The sequence below is a fragment of the Rutilus rutilus genome (genome assembly GCF_951802725.1).
Source record: "Rutilus rutilus genome assembly, chromosome: 12".
Lineage (NCBI taxonomy): Eukaryota > Metazoa > Chordata > Actinopteri > Cypriniformes > Leuciscidae > Rutilus > Rutilus rutilus.
The window spans coordinates 29,571,533-29,585,967 of record NC_140217.1 but is presented as its reverse complement, the minus strand read 5'-3'; the positions used below and the strand labels follow the sequence as shown (position 1 = coordinate 29,585,967).

Below are 14,435 nucleotides of genomic sequence, written 5' to 3'. Positions count from 1 at the left end.
CAACAAATCAACAGCCAGACAAAAACATCGAAAGTCTATTTTGTGCACTTTTTTATATGCGTACCTTTCCATCGTAAAGTATTTTATTATTTTGTAAAAATTCTGAAGTAAAAGGACAGTTTGTTTATAATTGATGTGTCACAGATGCATTTACTACAAATAGTTTGAACAAAAAAAAAGGTCTCGAACTGTATCATCAGATAGCCAGCTCACTGCATCTAAACTGTAACAGTTACCTTTCCGACCGCTGGCCAAAACAATGGTTCTGTATGTTACCTTTTACATCACCTACGATTGTTCTCAATCATAGTTATGTTAGTTTATTGAATTAATTTTCGTATTTGGTCAATTTATATTAAATACGAATGAAATGTGCTCGTATTTTGGTATGTATCATTTTTCCACTCGCTGCTTTATGAGTGACCTCTTAACTACCCAATAACAATCTTCTTATGAGCAACACCCTCTGGCCAATCCTGGCGCAGGGGGCGGGACTTATCACATTACGGGTGAGAAAAAAGATCCCACCCTCTAAACTTTACTGTTACTGCTGTAATCCGACAGTATTCATACAGGTAGGAGACGAGCAGTCCTCTGAGATCCCCGCGTCACTCACTCCGCTGGGGCCATGAAGAGAAGGCTTCAGAAAAAATACATAATCTTGATTCTAGGATACTCCGTGGCGCTGATTTTAATTCCTTACGTGTTAGATTACCGGAGCAAATCGTCCCACATTAAAGATGGATATCCGCAACAAAAGTGTCCCAATCTGGAGAGCGCCATCGCCCTGTGGAGTAGCACCAGGACGGGCAACTCAACGGAGGTGGAGGACTATGGCAACAGGAGTCAGTCCAGAACACACATATACCTCCACGCAACCTGGAGGACAGGCTCCTCGTTTTTAGGGGAATTATTTAATCAGCACCCTGATGTGTTTTATTTATACGAGCCCATGTGGAACATGTGGCAGGCGCTTTATCCAGGAGATGCGGGCAGCTTACAAGGAGCAGTGAGAGACATGATGAACTCTCTGTTTAGATGCGATTTCTCAGTGTTAAAACTCTACGCAGGCTCGTCCAACGTGAGCACCTCGTTTATTTTCGGCTGGAAAACGAACAAGGTCATTTGCTCCGAGCCACTCTGCAAAGCGTATAAAAAACACGAAATTGGGTTAGTTCAAGGAGACGTGTGTAGCAAATGCCAGCCCAGAGATCTCAAAGAGCTGGAGAAAGAGTGCAAAAAGTACCCCGTGATGGTCATCAAAGACGTGCGGGTTTTAGATCTAGCGGTTTTGGTTCCTCTCATGCGAGATCCCGCCATCAACCTCCAAATAGTCCAGTTGTTTCGCGACCCCAGGGCTGTGCACAATTCTCGGATGAAGTCCAAACTGGCTCTGGTGAAGGAGAGCATACAGGTGTTGAGGAGCAAGAAGCAGACCGACAAATACAAGCGCCTTCTGGTGCCTAGCAACAGGGTCCACCGAGCCGAGAACTATGTCTCCAGCGCAATGGAGTTGATATGCGACAACTGGCTCAGCGACATGTTGCTCGTTATGAACGCTCCGCAGTGGGTGAGGAGAAACTACATACAGCTGAAATACGAAGACCTGGTGCTCAGACCTGTGGACGAGCTCCAGAGGCTCTATCGTTTCGCCAACCTCACCCTTTCTCCGGCCATGGAGAAGTTCGTGGTGAACATGACCCACGGACAGGGCTATTCTTCAGATAAACCCTTCCTCATATCATCTAGAGATGCCAAAGAGGCAATTTACGCCTGGAGGGAAAGGCTGAATGTGGAGCAGGTGAACCAGGTCGAAGCCTACTGCAGTGAGGTCATGAAACACCTGGGTTATCAGAAGAGGAACGTGGACAAGACCTAAAACCACCTAAACATGAGTGTATGGTATGTACATGTCTAAATGTTAACAATGCACCATGATGTCAACCATTGGTTTCACCCAGAGCTTGGTGAGCTGACAGCATTATTTGGGCACTATGAAGAAACCTCAACACAAATGTAAGTGATATCAGGCCACACTATTGTTGTTACAGATATACAGAGCGTGAAAACAAAAGTGTTTTTTTGGCGAAGACACCATAAGCATGTTTGTTTGTTTTTTTGGACATGTGCCATGGTAGTACCATTACATTCCTGCAGGCACATGCTTCATGAATTTCAATGGGAACACTTTACAATACGGTTCATTAGTTAACATTAGTTAATGTATTAACTAACATGAAATAACCTTGAGCAATACAGTTGTTACTGTATTTGTTAATGTTAGTTCATAAAAAATAAAGCTGTTCATTGTTTGTTCATGTTAGTTCACAGTGCATTAACTAATGTTAACAAGATTTTAATAAAGTATTAGTAAATGTTGAAATTAACATGCTGTATAAGTGAAGTTCATTATTAGTTCATGCTAACTAATGTGGTTAACTAATGAACCTTATTGTAAAGTGATACCATTTCAATACCAAGATAACACTACCACTCAAAATTTTGGGGTCAGTAATTTATTTATTTATTTATTTTTTATTAAAAGTGACAGTAAACATTTATAATGTTACTAAAGATTTCAATTTCAAATAAATGCTGTTTTTATTACTATAGTTTTTATTCAAAGGATCCTGAAAAAAAAATAAATGAGACTTCTTTAAAAAAATAAAAATAATCTTACAGACTCCAAACTTTTAACATTTACCATGGTACTGTCACCGTACATTTTTACAAGTGTATGGTAACTGAATTAGTACCATTCAGTAGATGTACCACAGTATCCTTGGAATGCCATATAAATTCTATCATATATATATATATATATACACACCATACTATTACATCTGATACCATCACTGTGCCATGGTAAATACAGTGGTATTACATAAGTAGAGAGTTAATTCTCAATTTACACTAATTATTTTTTAAAATCTGATTATACGTTATTAAAAAAAGTACTAATGATTTTGGGCACAGTATTATAGTAATACCTCTTTTTTTTTGGACCTACACCATGATAATATCATGGTATTAACATGTCATCTCTATGCACTTCCATAGTATATTTTTGTAAGGGAAATGCCCTTTATTTAATATTATTACTATTGTAATTGAATTCTATTTTCATGTAATATGTGAAATAAGGTTCACATAGTGTAATAAGGTTCACATAATAAGGTTCAGCACTGCATGCTGTTCTACTACTCTATATCAGATCAAAATGCAAAATGTGCCATCCATGATAAGAACGGACATGTTTTCTACTGTTTTAGATTAGCACAGAGTTTAAAGGCATCATAAATTTGCATTAATCTAGCACAGCTATACATTAATGCTTCCATCCGTTACATGACAAGTGTGTCAGTACCAGAATGATTATGCAACAATGTAACCAGTGTAGTTGTAAAGATGTAAATTGATTTTATTGGCAGTGTGCTGTTATGCATTATATCTGAATGCCATGCACATATGCTGAGTGACCAGTAGCCTTATAACCAGGGTTGAAGCACACTTTCTGGTGTCAGTTATGATCTAGCCTATACAATGAGTTCTGTCCTTTAGAGGACTTTAGGATATGAATTTTATTATGCTTAGTGACCCTTTGGGGAGACGAAACGTGATGTTTTATAAAGTTATACACTCACCTAAAGGATTATTAGGAACACCATACTAATACTGTGTTTGACCCCCTTTCGCCTTCAGAACTGCCTTAATTCTACGTGGCATTGATTCAACAAGGTGCTGAAAGCATTCTTTAGAAATGTTGGCCCATATTGATTGGATAGCATCTTGCAGTTGATGGAGATTTGTGGGATGCACATCCAGGGCACGAAGCTCCCGTTCCACCGCATCCCAAAGATGCTCTATTGGGTTGAGATCTGGTGACTGTGTGGGCCATTTTAGTACAGTGAACTCATTGTCATGTTCAAGAAACCAATTTGAAATGATTCGAGCTTTGTGACATGGTGCATTATCCTGCTGGAAGTTGCCATCAGAGGATGGGTACATGGTGGTCATAAAGGGATGGACATGGTCAGAAACAATGCTCAGGTAGGCCGTGGCATTTAAACGATGCCCAATTGGCACTAAGGGGCCTAAAGTGTGCCAAGAAAACATCCCCCACACCATTACACCACCACCAGCAGCCTGCACAGTGGTAACAAGGTTCTCATTCTGTTTACGCCAAATTCTGACTCTACCATCTGAATGCCTCAACAGAAATCGAGACTCATCAGACCAGGCAACATTTTTCCAGTCTTCAACTGTCCAATTTTGGTGAGCTCGTGCAAATTGTAGCCTCTTTTTCCTATTTGTAGTGGAGATGAGTGGTACCCGGTGGGGTCTTCTGCTGTTGTAGCCCATCCGCCTCAAGGTTGTGCGTGCTGTGGCTTCACAAATGCTTTGCTGCATACCTTGGTTGTAACGAGTGGTTATTTCAGTCAAAGTTGCTCTTCTATCAGCTTGAATCATTCGGCCCATTCTCCTCTGACCTCTAGCATCAACAAGGCATTTTCGCCCACAGGACTGCCGCATACTGGATGTTTTTCCCTTTTCACACCATTCTTTGTAAACCCTAGAAATGGTTGTGCGTGAAAATCCCAGTAACTGAGCAGATTGTGAAGTACTCAGACCGGCCCGTCTGGCACCAACAACCATGCCACGCTCAAAATTGCTTAAATCACCTTTCTTTCCCATTCTGACATTCAGTTTGGAGTTCAGGAGATTGTCTTGACTCTTGACCAGGACCACACCCCTAAATGCATTGAAGCAACTGCCATGTGATTGGTTGATTAGATAATTGCATTAATGAGAAATTGAACAGGTGTTCCTAATAATCCTTTAGGTGAGTGTAGATTTGAGTTTGACTATTGTTTAATGTTAATGTTTGTTTATAATATATTAACTTAAATTAATGTTGAAAATGCATGTTAACCAATATAAATGCTGTAAAAGTATTGTTCATTGTTACTTTATATGTTAGCTAGTCTATTTCACAAAACTAATGCTAACAAAATTTTTGCATTAGTTAGCTAAAGTTAGAGCTTTGCGATTAATCATTAAAATGATCACGGTCTCGACTCTCGATTCAAACACACACGGTCTTATTCCTAAACGACAACGATTTGGCCATGTTTATTAAACCTTTGACAAGTAGCATATGATCACAGCGAACATTCAAATCTTGTTGCCGCTGATTCAGAGAGAGCAGTTGTGATGTATAATAGGTTTGAAACAGCTTCACAATTAACTTTTCAACCACACAGTATCATTATTTCTGTGTTCCAGTAATTGAAATTATTTTTTTAATTATTATTTAAATTTATAGGGTGTGCAGAAGTATGGAAATACATATGTTGACAGGCAGATAGGACATCATATCAATGCATTTGGACCGAATGCAGTGATTGGAAGAACATTTTTTGTCCTGAGACTTCCATGGAAGATGTACGTTTTAATATTTAGACCACTTCTGTTATTGATTGCTATCAGAATGTGAAGAGTTTTAAACAACAAAAAGTGTTTATGAAAAACATTGCTTACCCTACCTTTAACGCTACAGATAAAGATAGTATCGATTACATCATTACACCAGTAGGTGGCAACAAGTGACTGTTAAATGTAATTGTCATTGAATCATTAATTCAAACTGATTAAAAAAAAAAAAAAAAAAAAAAACATTCAAATTAATGAAATAGTTTTGAAATGATTGCAGCAATTAACATTTTGTCAGAAACTCTAGTAAATTCAATGTTATTTTTAGTTGTCTATTCAGAATCGTGAGATCCGTGATCTCTATTTTAAACCAAAAATCGTGCTCCTCAATTTAACCAGAATTGTGCAGCTCTAAAGGGTATAATTTCAATGAATAATTGCTGTAAAAACTCTGGCATGGGCAAGAGTGTAGAACCAGTACACTATATTAAGCATTAATGATCACGAACATTAAAAAGAGACAAAAGAAGAGCCGAGTTTAGTCGAGGTCATTGATCCAGTCTGAAACCGACAGCACGTGGTGCCAGTGGAGTCATACGGTTAATTCTATCCTCTTGAACTCTGCAATGTCCTGGGGTATAATAATTTGATAAGTTCCAAACAGGCCTGGATCAGCGAAATGACCCATTTCATTTGTACTCTAGTCCAGTGGTTTTCAAACTGTGGGTCGCGACCCACTTGTGGGTCACGCAGTGAGAGAAGGTGGGTCGCGCAAAGGCACTTAGCTGCAGCTAAATTTGTTACGATGAGTGGAACAAAACCAGTCCGATTAATGACCAAACGACTTTTATGTGAGTTTTAGCGCCCGCCAAAGTGAATTTTTGTCCCGCCAAAGTCTTATTTGATCGGTGAGTAGCCTAGATGAACTGCTGCGCGTGTGACAGAGTCACACAGTGCATGTTTAACTGAAAGAACGAGCAGAGAGAGAGAGGTCGCGCGCGCTCTCTCTCTCGGAGCCAGGCGAAAAAGTAAACAAGACTTCACCATCTCCAAACTAGGCGCTGTCTTCCTCTCTCTCCCTCGCACATATTAATCAAAATAAATTGACACGGTGGTAAAAAGTCGGAAATGTTTTCTGTGTTGACACAAATCTTGGATGTCCATGTCCTAACTGCTGGGATAATCACACAACGCGCACACGTCCAATTCGCGAACTAATGACTCCTTTGAACGATTCATTTTAATGAATGGTTAAAACAACTGATCTTTCCAACAGTGAACTCAGGAGACGTCTGAATCGGTGTATAACTAATCAGTAACACTTTACAATAAGGCTCTATTTATTACATAAATTACATAAAAGTACAGTTTGCTTACTCAAGCTTTAAAATATTATTATTTTTTTTATTTTTTTTGAAAAGCATATGACCACATTTTTCCACACAGTGCTATTAAGAATCGATAAGAGAATCGTTAAAGAATCGGATCGATAAGCAGAATCGTCAGTGGCATTTTTATTATTGATAAAATCTTATCATTTCCCATCCCTATGTGAAGACGGTAAAATTATAATCAAACATTAAAGAACATACATGTTTTTTTTTTTTTTTAAGAGTTAACAGTTAAAAATATTTTGCTAACATGAAGTCTTGTCACTGTCAGTCTTTTTACATCAGTGAAAAACTAGGGTATGCAGATTAAGACCATCAGCATGCATTGATTAATCCCATGGCATGTAGCAAAAAAAAAAAAAAAAGGTGCGACCAAATCATGCTGGTGCGACCAACTGAGAAAGTTGGTAGCACCAGTGCAAGTGGGTCTTGAGATTGATTATACTTGTCTAGGTGGGTCCTAGAATGAAAAAGTTTGGGAACCCCTGCTCTAGTCAATACAATGGGGGAAAAAAATGTTGGAAGTGGAGTCAGCGCAACAAATTTACCATAAATATCTTCTCAGCACTGTGACCGGTAAAAATATCTGATAGCGGTATACGTGACAAATCAATTAGCCATCATGCTTGAGTCTAATTTCATGGCAAGGCATGTAAACGGTGCTGAATAACAGAGCGATGGATCATGATACAGGCTGCTTTGTTATCGCTATCAGAGGCAAGTGATGGGGGCTGGTGTGACCTAACAGACTGACCACACGTGGTTGGAACAGGCTGAAATATAGGGACTGCTTTGTGCTGGTTAGTCCCTGGAGCTGAGCCTCACCAGCTCAATCTGTGACTTAGACATGTTGGCACCAGACATACATCACTGACCAGGACAGACCTATGTCTCTTGGTATCAGAGTTCATCACAGGCTTATTTTTAAAAATGACTTACATGGCTTTTTTTCTTTTTTTTATGTTTTTGATTGCTTTTGGTTTAACTTTACTGTTTGGGCATGCACATGCATTTCATCTATATAAAAGAAACAATACAAAAAAATATATTAATTTTATAATTAAAAGGGTTAGTTCGCCCAAAAATGTGAATTCTGTCATTAACTACTCAACCTCATGTCATGCCAAACGTTCAACGTAAGACTTTCGTTCATCTTCGGAACACAAATTTTTATTTTAATGTAATAAATATTACTACTTATAATAATTCAGGGTTCCCACGTATCCTGGAAAACATGGAAAATTAGATAATTACAGTTAGTTTAGTTGCAGAGAGTGTTATGTTCAGGGATGCTGAATTTCGACACACGAGAGAAGCATTTTGAATAATGGTGTTCAGTCTTGTGTTGGCCCCTGCGACCTTTAGCTAAGGCTATTTACTGCTCAAATGTTTGCAGCGAATGTCAACTGGTAAGCAGCTACCTAACCTTGTTAACATTAATTCAGCAACTTGCTTACTAATAATTTTGATCAGAGGTGTTTAAGTTAGTCAGAATCCGGCAATCCGCTCAAATCGCCAGAGTTTTGTTCAGTGCACGTTCACGAAAACGAGATTCATTGTACAGTGTAGTCAGCATCATTGATTATAATGGGAGTTTTCACAAGAGTGCAGAACTCAGCGCTGAACTTAAGTGATCAGTGATTATAAAGGAAGTGCTCTTTGTTTATAACCAATTCGCAATTTGAAAGTTTTATTTTTCATGCTGCTAAGTACACACTGCAAAATTTTGGGAGTTACAACCATATTTAAATATGACTGAATACAAAATTGTGTTGATTGGCACAGTGATAAACATAACAACAGATGGGACAATAAAGTCTGACGTGTCAAAATTAATCTGCATTAAGTGCAAATGCAGATTAATAGTCCTGCCATTTGTTCTATTTGTTAAATTTTTTTTATTTGATTAAGCAATGTTTACTTAAAAATTTAAAAGTATTTGGAGGCTACATGCTAATGTTTTAATTTAATATTTACTTATTATTATTAGAATTAATAATTCACTGACTTTATTTAATATTTTAATTTTGAAATATTTTAAATATTTTATTTATTTTTTGCTATGCTATTAAAATTGAAACCGAGAAGCAGTTGTCATAATGCATAATTAAGAGCTCATATAAAAAAAACAACAACTGATTTTATAGTTAAGTCTTGCCCATAAACTGCACATATTTTAAAGACTTACTGTATGGTTATGGAGAGAGACATCACTTTATTTCCGCCGTAGTGAAATTGAAAATGTCCTGGAAAAAGAGTGGGAAGCCTGATAATGATCTGTCTTGGAGGGAGGTTAATAAAAACACCAAAAGAAACAACAACAAAAAAACTATTAATATATTAGATAATCTAATATTAGATTATTTAAATATAATATGTAATTTTCTTATTCTATTAGTAATTTCTCATTTTCATTTCCAGTAAGAATAGGCCTTAAGGAATTTAAACTGTCACGCTAAATATCTGTGACAAATTCTAGCGGTGTCAGAAATTACGCACTGTACTTTTACGACTTAAACTTTGTTGACATTCCACACAGAATCAGTGTTTTTAGTACATGTCCCAATATCCCCTGTCCACAATAACACAGCTCAAGCTACTATGTTTCTCTCTGCTGTAGGAGCCTGATGTGCTGTAGGAACAGGACAGAAGGGGAACAGCCAGATATGAAGCTACACCAGTTGGAAGTGATAGAGCTGAGGAGAAACACCCCGAGATCTCCTTCGCAGTGCCATCATGGAGCACAGAGTAGACGACAGAAGAGTTTGATGAGAGACACTTACAAACCCACCGATCTCAAGTGGTACTGACAAGAATCATGTAGGAAAAAGACTAACGATAACAGTGGGGAAACCCGTTCAAAATGAAACGGCTACCAAAGGCTCAGTCCCGGTTGTGTCCTGACAGCCAGATTTCATCCGCAATAATCCCTGCCCAATCCCCAGCAGCCCATAATCAGCCACACGAGACAGGCGCTTGGGTCGCTGCACATGCACTAGGCCTGGAGACAGACCCGACAGACCGTTGAGTGTTCTCAGTTCATTGGGTGGATTTCATTATGAAAACATTCCTAGGAATTCTTGCATTCATCCACCACGTATGAAAAGGGATTATGTGTCATTGACGGTCTAATTTCTCTGGTACCACCCAAAGAAAACTGAAGCACAAAGAGCTAGAGAAAAGGATGTAGAAAGAGTTTTCCCAAAGGAAATTCTGACTTCTCTACAACAACTCGCAGCATTCCCACTGGTGTGAATTTTCTCAGTTCCCCCTGGAGATCACCAGTTTGTTCTTTTTGTATGAAGTCTGCACCGGGCTGTTAGACTATGTATAAAGAGGCTAGGATTGCAATTTGAATAGTTAAATGGGGGGAACGTCTAATCAAAAACTAAAACACTCAATCATGCTTTGAGGATACAGGTATTATTGTGCTCTAATACAAATGCTTGTACTGGTCAAGAACACTGACGGTATTATCATTTTGTTAACGTTGTTTCGTCACCTTTTAAACGTTTACTCTAAAGCTACGTGAACCATCATGAATAAATGAACAGATCTCTTATTTATTAATAAAACTTGTACATACATTTTTGTAGTAAACACTAGTTTTCTTGTTTTATTATTATTTAATGACATATAAAATAAATCAAATACCTTATTTAGGTATTGCTACTGAAGCCCACTTTAATATATTGGCTATTTTCATACATGTACAATTGTTAAACTACAATGTACACCACAGTTTTGTTGCATTATTTGACAGGCTGAGTGCATCTTTATGTATAATAATAATAATAATACTAGGAATGTATTTGGGGGGAAAATAGCAATTTGGTGTTTCACATCACAGACATAAAAATGGCAGCTTATGGATTTTGTTGTTGTTTGTTTGTTTGTTTATATGGCATATATTGACATGCAGAACAGCAAGTAAAAGATGAATGCTACAGGAGGGAGTTACATAGCCTGAAGGTACATACAAGTCCACCAATAATACGGTGCGGACAAAAGCTACCAGACATGTTTGGAGAGTCATTCAGAAGAGGAGAGATTTCATAACCCACGTGTTGCAGGATTACATGTGAATTCAGTCTTTTGCTACAACCGGTTTAAGGTTCTCCACCTCAAACTGCCATTGCCACAAAGCCCATGAGGCTCATTTTCCAGCCGAAACTCCACAGAAATAGTGCAAATCTCCTTAATTCACATTTAGGTTCGGGTCAGGTGTTGAATTCGATTTTGTTGCCCGGTGATGCGTTTCCTCACACAGCTCAAACAGCCCTGTTAACAGCAAACGATGGACAGGCTCAAGTGCAGACAATTGAGGCAGCTGTAAAGGTTACTTCATGAAAAGAGTGCAAGGTTAGTTTATGACATTGAATATATATTGGAATGAATGATAACATTTCAAACATCTGCCAGTTAGTTATTAACTAAACGCTTAGACTTTAGACTTGCATTCATTAACAAGAATTCATTTCTAGACACGGAGGACTGAAGAAATGCACGTTGGCGGTTGATGGCAAGGAGTCATCCGTTTACTGTGTGAACAGACATACAGCTGGATCAATCGCATGCCAAACATTCCAGATTCCGCCGACTGCCATTTAGCAGAAACTCACACATAAATGGAAAGATCCACCAAGAAGTACATTCTAACACGAGGCGCAAAATGAACCCCACACACGTGAACTCTGATACTGATAAGAAAGTCTCCTTGATTACATCATCCTTCATCACATAAATTCTGGCAAGTGGTAAATATTCTAATATAATATAGCAATACATGCAAGGACTGCAGCTCAGCTGCAGCTAAAGTGCATGGCCCATACACTCTGGTTGCATCCAGCTGTTTAAAATAAAACTCCCACGTCTGTGCAGAACAACATTCATATTAACAACGACCAGCACGTCAACCTGACATTCATACAACCAAGATATTGAAGGAAATGTAAAATCCAACTGACTAAAGTTGAATGTTCCAAGGTTCCCGTATGCAGTCATGAGATAAACATGCACTCATGTCAAACAATGTTGCTATTGTGCTCGAAAGCTTTCACGAACACTACTGCCATGTATAGCCTGGAGTATTTACAAACTCACTAATTTTCCTGATGGTGGAGGTGAGCATTTAAATGCAAAAGATTATCGTCTAATGTAATACTGGCTGTTTATACGTAAAAACTGACTTCCCTTCAAGAAAAATTGGCTCAGTCATATATATCAATCTTATTTCCAGTTTGTGGCAGCATTACTAACAGAAAACAAAGAATTAATGACTTAAAATGTTAATGTGGCAGGCAGTGATCGTATGAAAGTGAATGTTAAGGGCAGCAGAGACCGTTCGAAATCAGTCCATTATCATATAAAACAGCAATAAGAACATTTAGTATCCAAAGCCGTTCGAACTGCATTCTTAACAGCAGTTTAACATATTTTTTTCCTCCTACAAGTCACATTTTCATGATGAGACACTGAATCGAAGTCTGTCATATCTTCAATTACGCCGCCTCCATTCTGGTAAATAATCCCGAGCACAAACCCTCCTGCTCTCCATCTTTCTGTTTCCTTGATTTTTCAGACCCACTGAATGAGATATCTGGAGGGGTCATGAATGGTCAGATGGAGTTATGTGCAAGAAAAGTTAAGGTATGAAGCACAGGGAGGAGGCGTGGTTTAATGTTTGGGGGCGGGGTCAAGCGTGGTCCTCGATGGGGAAAACTAAACGTGTGCCACGGCTCAAGAGCTCATGTTCACGTGTGTCCAGTTCTCGCTCCAGAGCGTCTTCCGATGTGCTGTCGCTGCGTTTGCCGTTCACGCCCCAGCTCCCGGCCGATCCTTCGGGGCCAGAGGATGATGAAGCTCCGTTGGCCGTGATGGCCGTGTCACCGTAGGTCAGCGCCAGGTCTCCTTCGTTCAGGATGAGGTCTGAGTCACTGTCTCGCAGCGGCTCGTGGTTCTGAGGAGCACAGTGACAAGTCGGACATGAAGGGAGGAGGACGGGATGCTTGAGGTCCACACACACTCACACACACTATTCAAGCACAACACAAAGGTTCATGAGGGACACTGTGGAGTCACAAGAAGACAGGATAAAAAGAGAAATAGACTTAGATGTCCTTATGCAAGAGAAAAATCACACACTTACCTGTGTTTAATGCAGCCTTCAAGTTCAGCTGGAAATACCATAAAGTTATAGTATATGAATGACCAACCAAGTCATTTTTGAAGTAGAAAAATCAATATTTGTTACAGCACTATTGAATGCTTGATTCTGACTCAGTTAATGTGTTGACGGCATGAGCTAAGCAACGCAACCGCATTTCCAGGATAAACATTAGAAAAATGTCCTGAGAAAAAAAAAAGATTTTTTTTTTTTATTATTTAAAAAATGCTTGTCATTTAAAAAAATATCTTCATTTAAATATTTAGATTTTTTTTTTAAAGTCACAATTGGCTTAATGAAAATTTATTCATTATTTATAAGACAATGCATGAATGATTTAAAGTCCCCCTGGCCTGTAGTGAAATTCAAGTTTTTAATGTTTTTATGTCTGTGTTTTATTTTTATATGCTTTAAGACAAACCATGTGCCAAAGCATAAGTCAACATCATTGCTGAGTATTTACTCCTTAAAACTGCAGTGATCAAAAACGCGGTTTGAAATCGCTGGCGTTTCTTACGTCACAAACTACCTTGTAACCAATCACATCAACGCGTTCATATTTAGTTTTTTCGTTTGAACACATGCCATCGCAACAATAAACAACTCAAATGTAGGAGCTTCCCAGATGGACTTGAAGGCAGCATAAGCAAAGATAGTAAATCACCAAATTTATACAACATCGTTCACATTATGCATATGTAACAAACATTCTGCAAGAAAACCATCTCCCAGTTTAAAGACTTGCCATGCACAGATCACTGGGTTTAATGGTACTTCATACAGTCACTGGGTTCTACTGAAGGGGGTTGTCACTGAAGCACAATCATACCAGGGGATTACACTGTGTGCCAACAGATCAAACAAACTAAACTCTGTTATGCAACAGTTAGCTTCACATATAGCTGCTGTTTAAATCCTTTGAGAAGGATCTAAATAATGCCTGTTCCTTGTTAATGGTTTGGGTTGGTGTGATTTAGTTCGCCTGTTTAAGTTCTCAAAAAAAAAAGAAAAAGAACGTACGAACGAACTAGACCTGTGCTCAGTGGATCAGCAGAGTTAAGGAAAGTCCTTCTTATTTCTTATTGCATGGCTCTCAGGGAAGATTCTTTCTGATTGGTCAATTTTGGCATTCTGCAAATAGTTTCTTTTTTGTATAATGACCGCTAAACTGGATAATTAATCTTTGTCCCATGTAACAATTGACTAAAAGAAAGAGATATTTTTTCAAGCAAAATAATATATTTTATGTTATGTTATGTTATTTATTTATTTATGTATTTGCAAAGTAGCCGTGTTATAAGAGGAATATTGTACAGTTAATAATAATAAAAATAATAATAATAATAATAATAATAAATATATATATATATATATATATATAATTTTATATTTCTTTATATATATATATAATTTTATATTTCTTTATATATATATATATATATATA

General features: G+C 38.1%; 2 protein-coding genes across 3 annotated transcripts in view; one reads left to right on the top strand and one right to left on the bottom strand.

The window, feature by feature from the left end:
• The first annotated feature begins 542 nt into the window (after nt 1-542).
• On the top strand, nt 543-10,427 carry chst7 (carbohydrate (N-acetylglucosamine 6-O) sulfotransferase 7). The gene is made up of 2 exons (XM_084427049.1): nt 543-1,902; nt 9,445-10,427. The coding sequence occupies exon 1, from the start codon at nt 629-631 to the stop codon at nt 1,877-1,879; it is 1,251 nt and encodes a 416-aa protein (XP_084283175.1). The 5' UTR covers nt 543-628; the 3' UTR covers nt 1,880-1,902; nt 9,445-10,427.
• A 913-nt stretch (nt 10,428-11,340) lies between these two features.
• The window catches only part of slc9a7 (solute carrier family 9 member 7), a 38,704-nt gene continuing 35,609 nt past the window's right edge, over nt 11,341-14,435 (bottom strand). For both annotated transcript variants that reach the window (XM_084427048.1, XM_084427047.1), the window contains one exon: nt 11,341-12,783. In XM_084427048.1, the coding sequence (XP_084283174.1) occupies nt 12,520-12,783 (264 nt within the window). In that variant the 3' untranslated portion in view covers nt 11,341-12,519. The remainder of the gene's footprint in view (nt 12,784-14,435) is intronic.

Excerpts from the sequence above, each read along its gene's own strand:
- chst7 (XM_084427049.1), top strand. The coding sequence starts at position 629 with ATGAAGAGAAGGCTTCAGAAAAAATACATAATCTTGATTCTAGGATAC.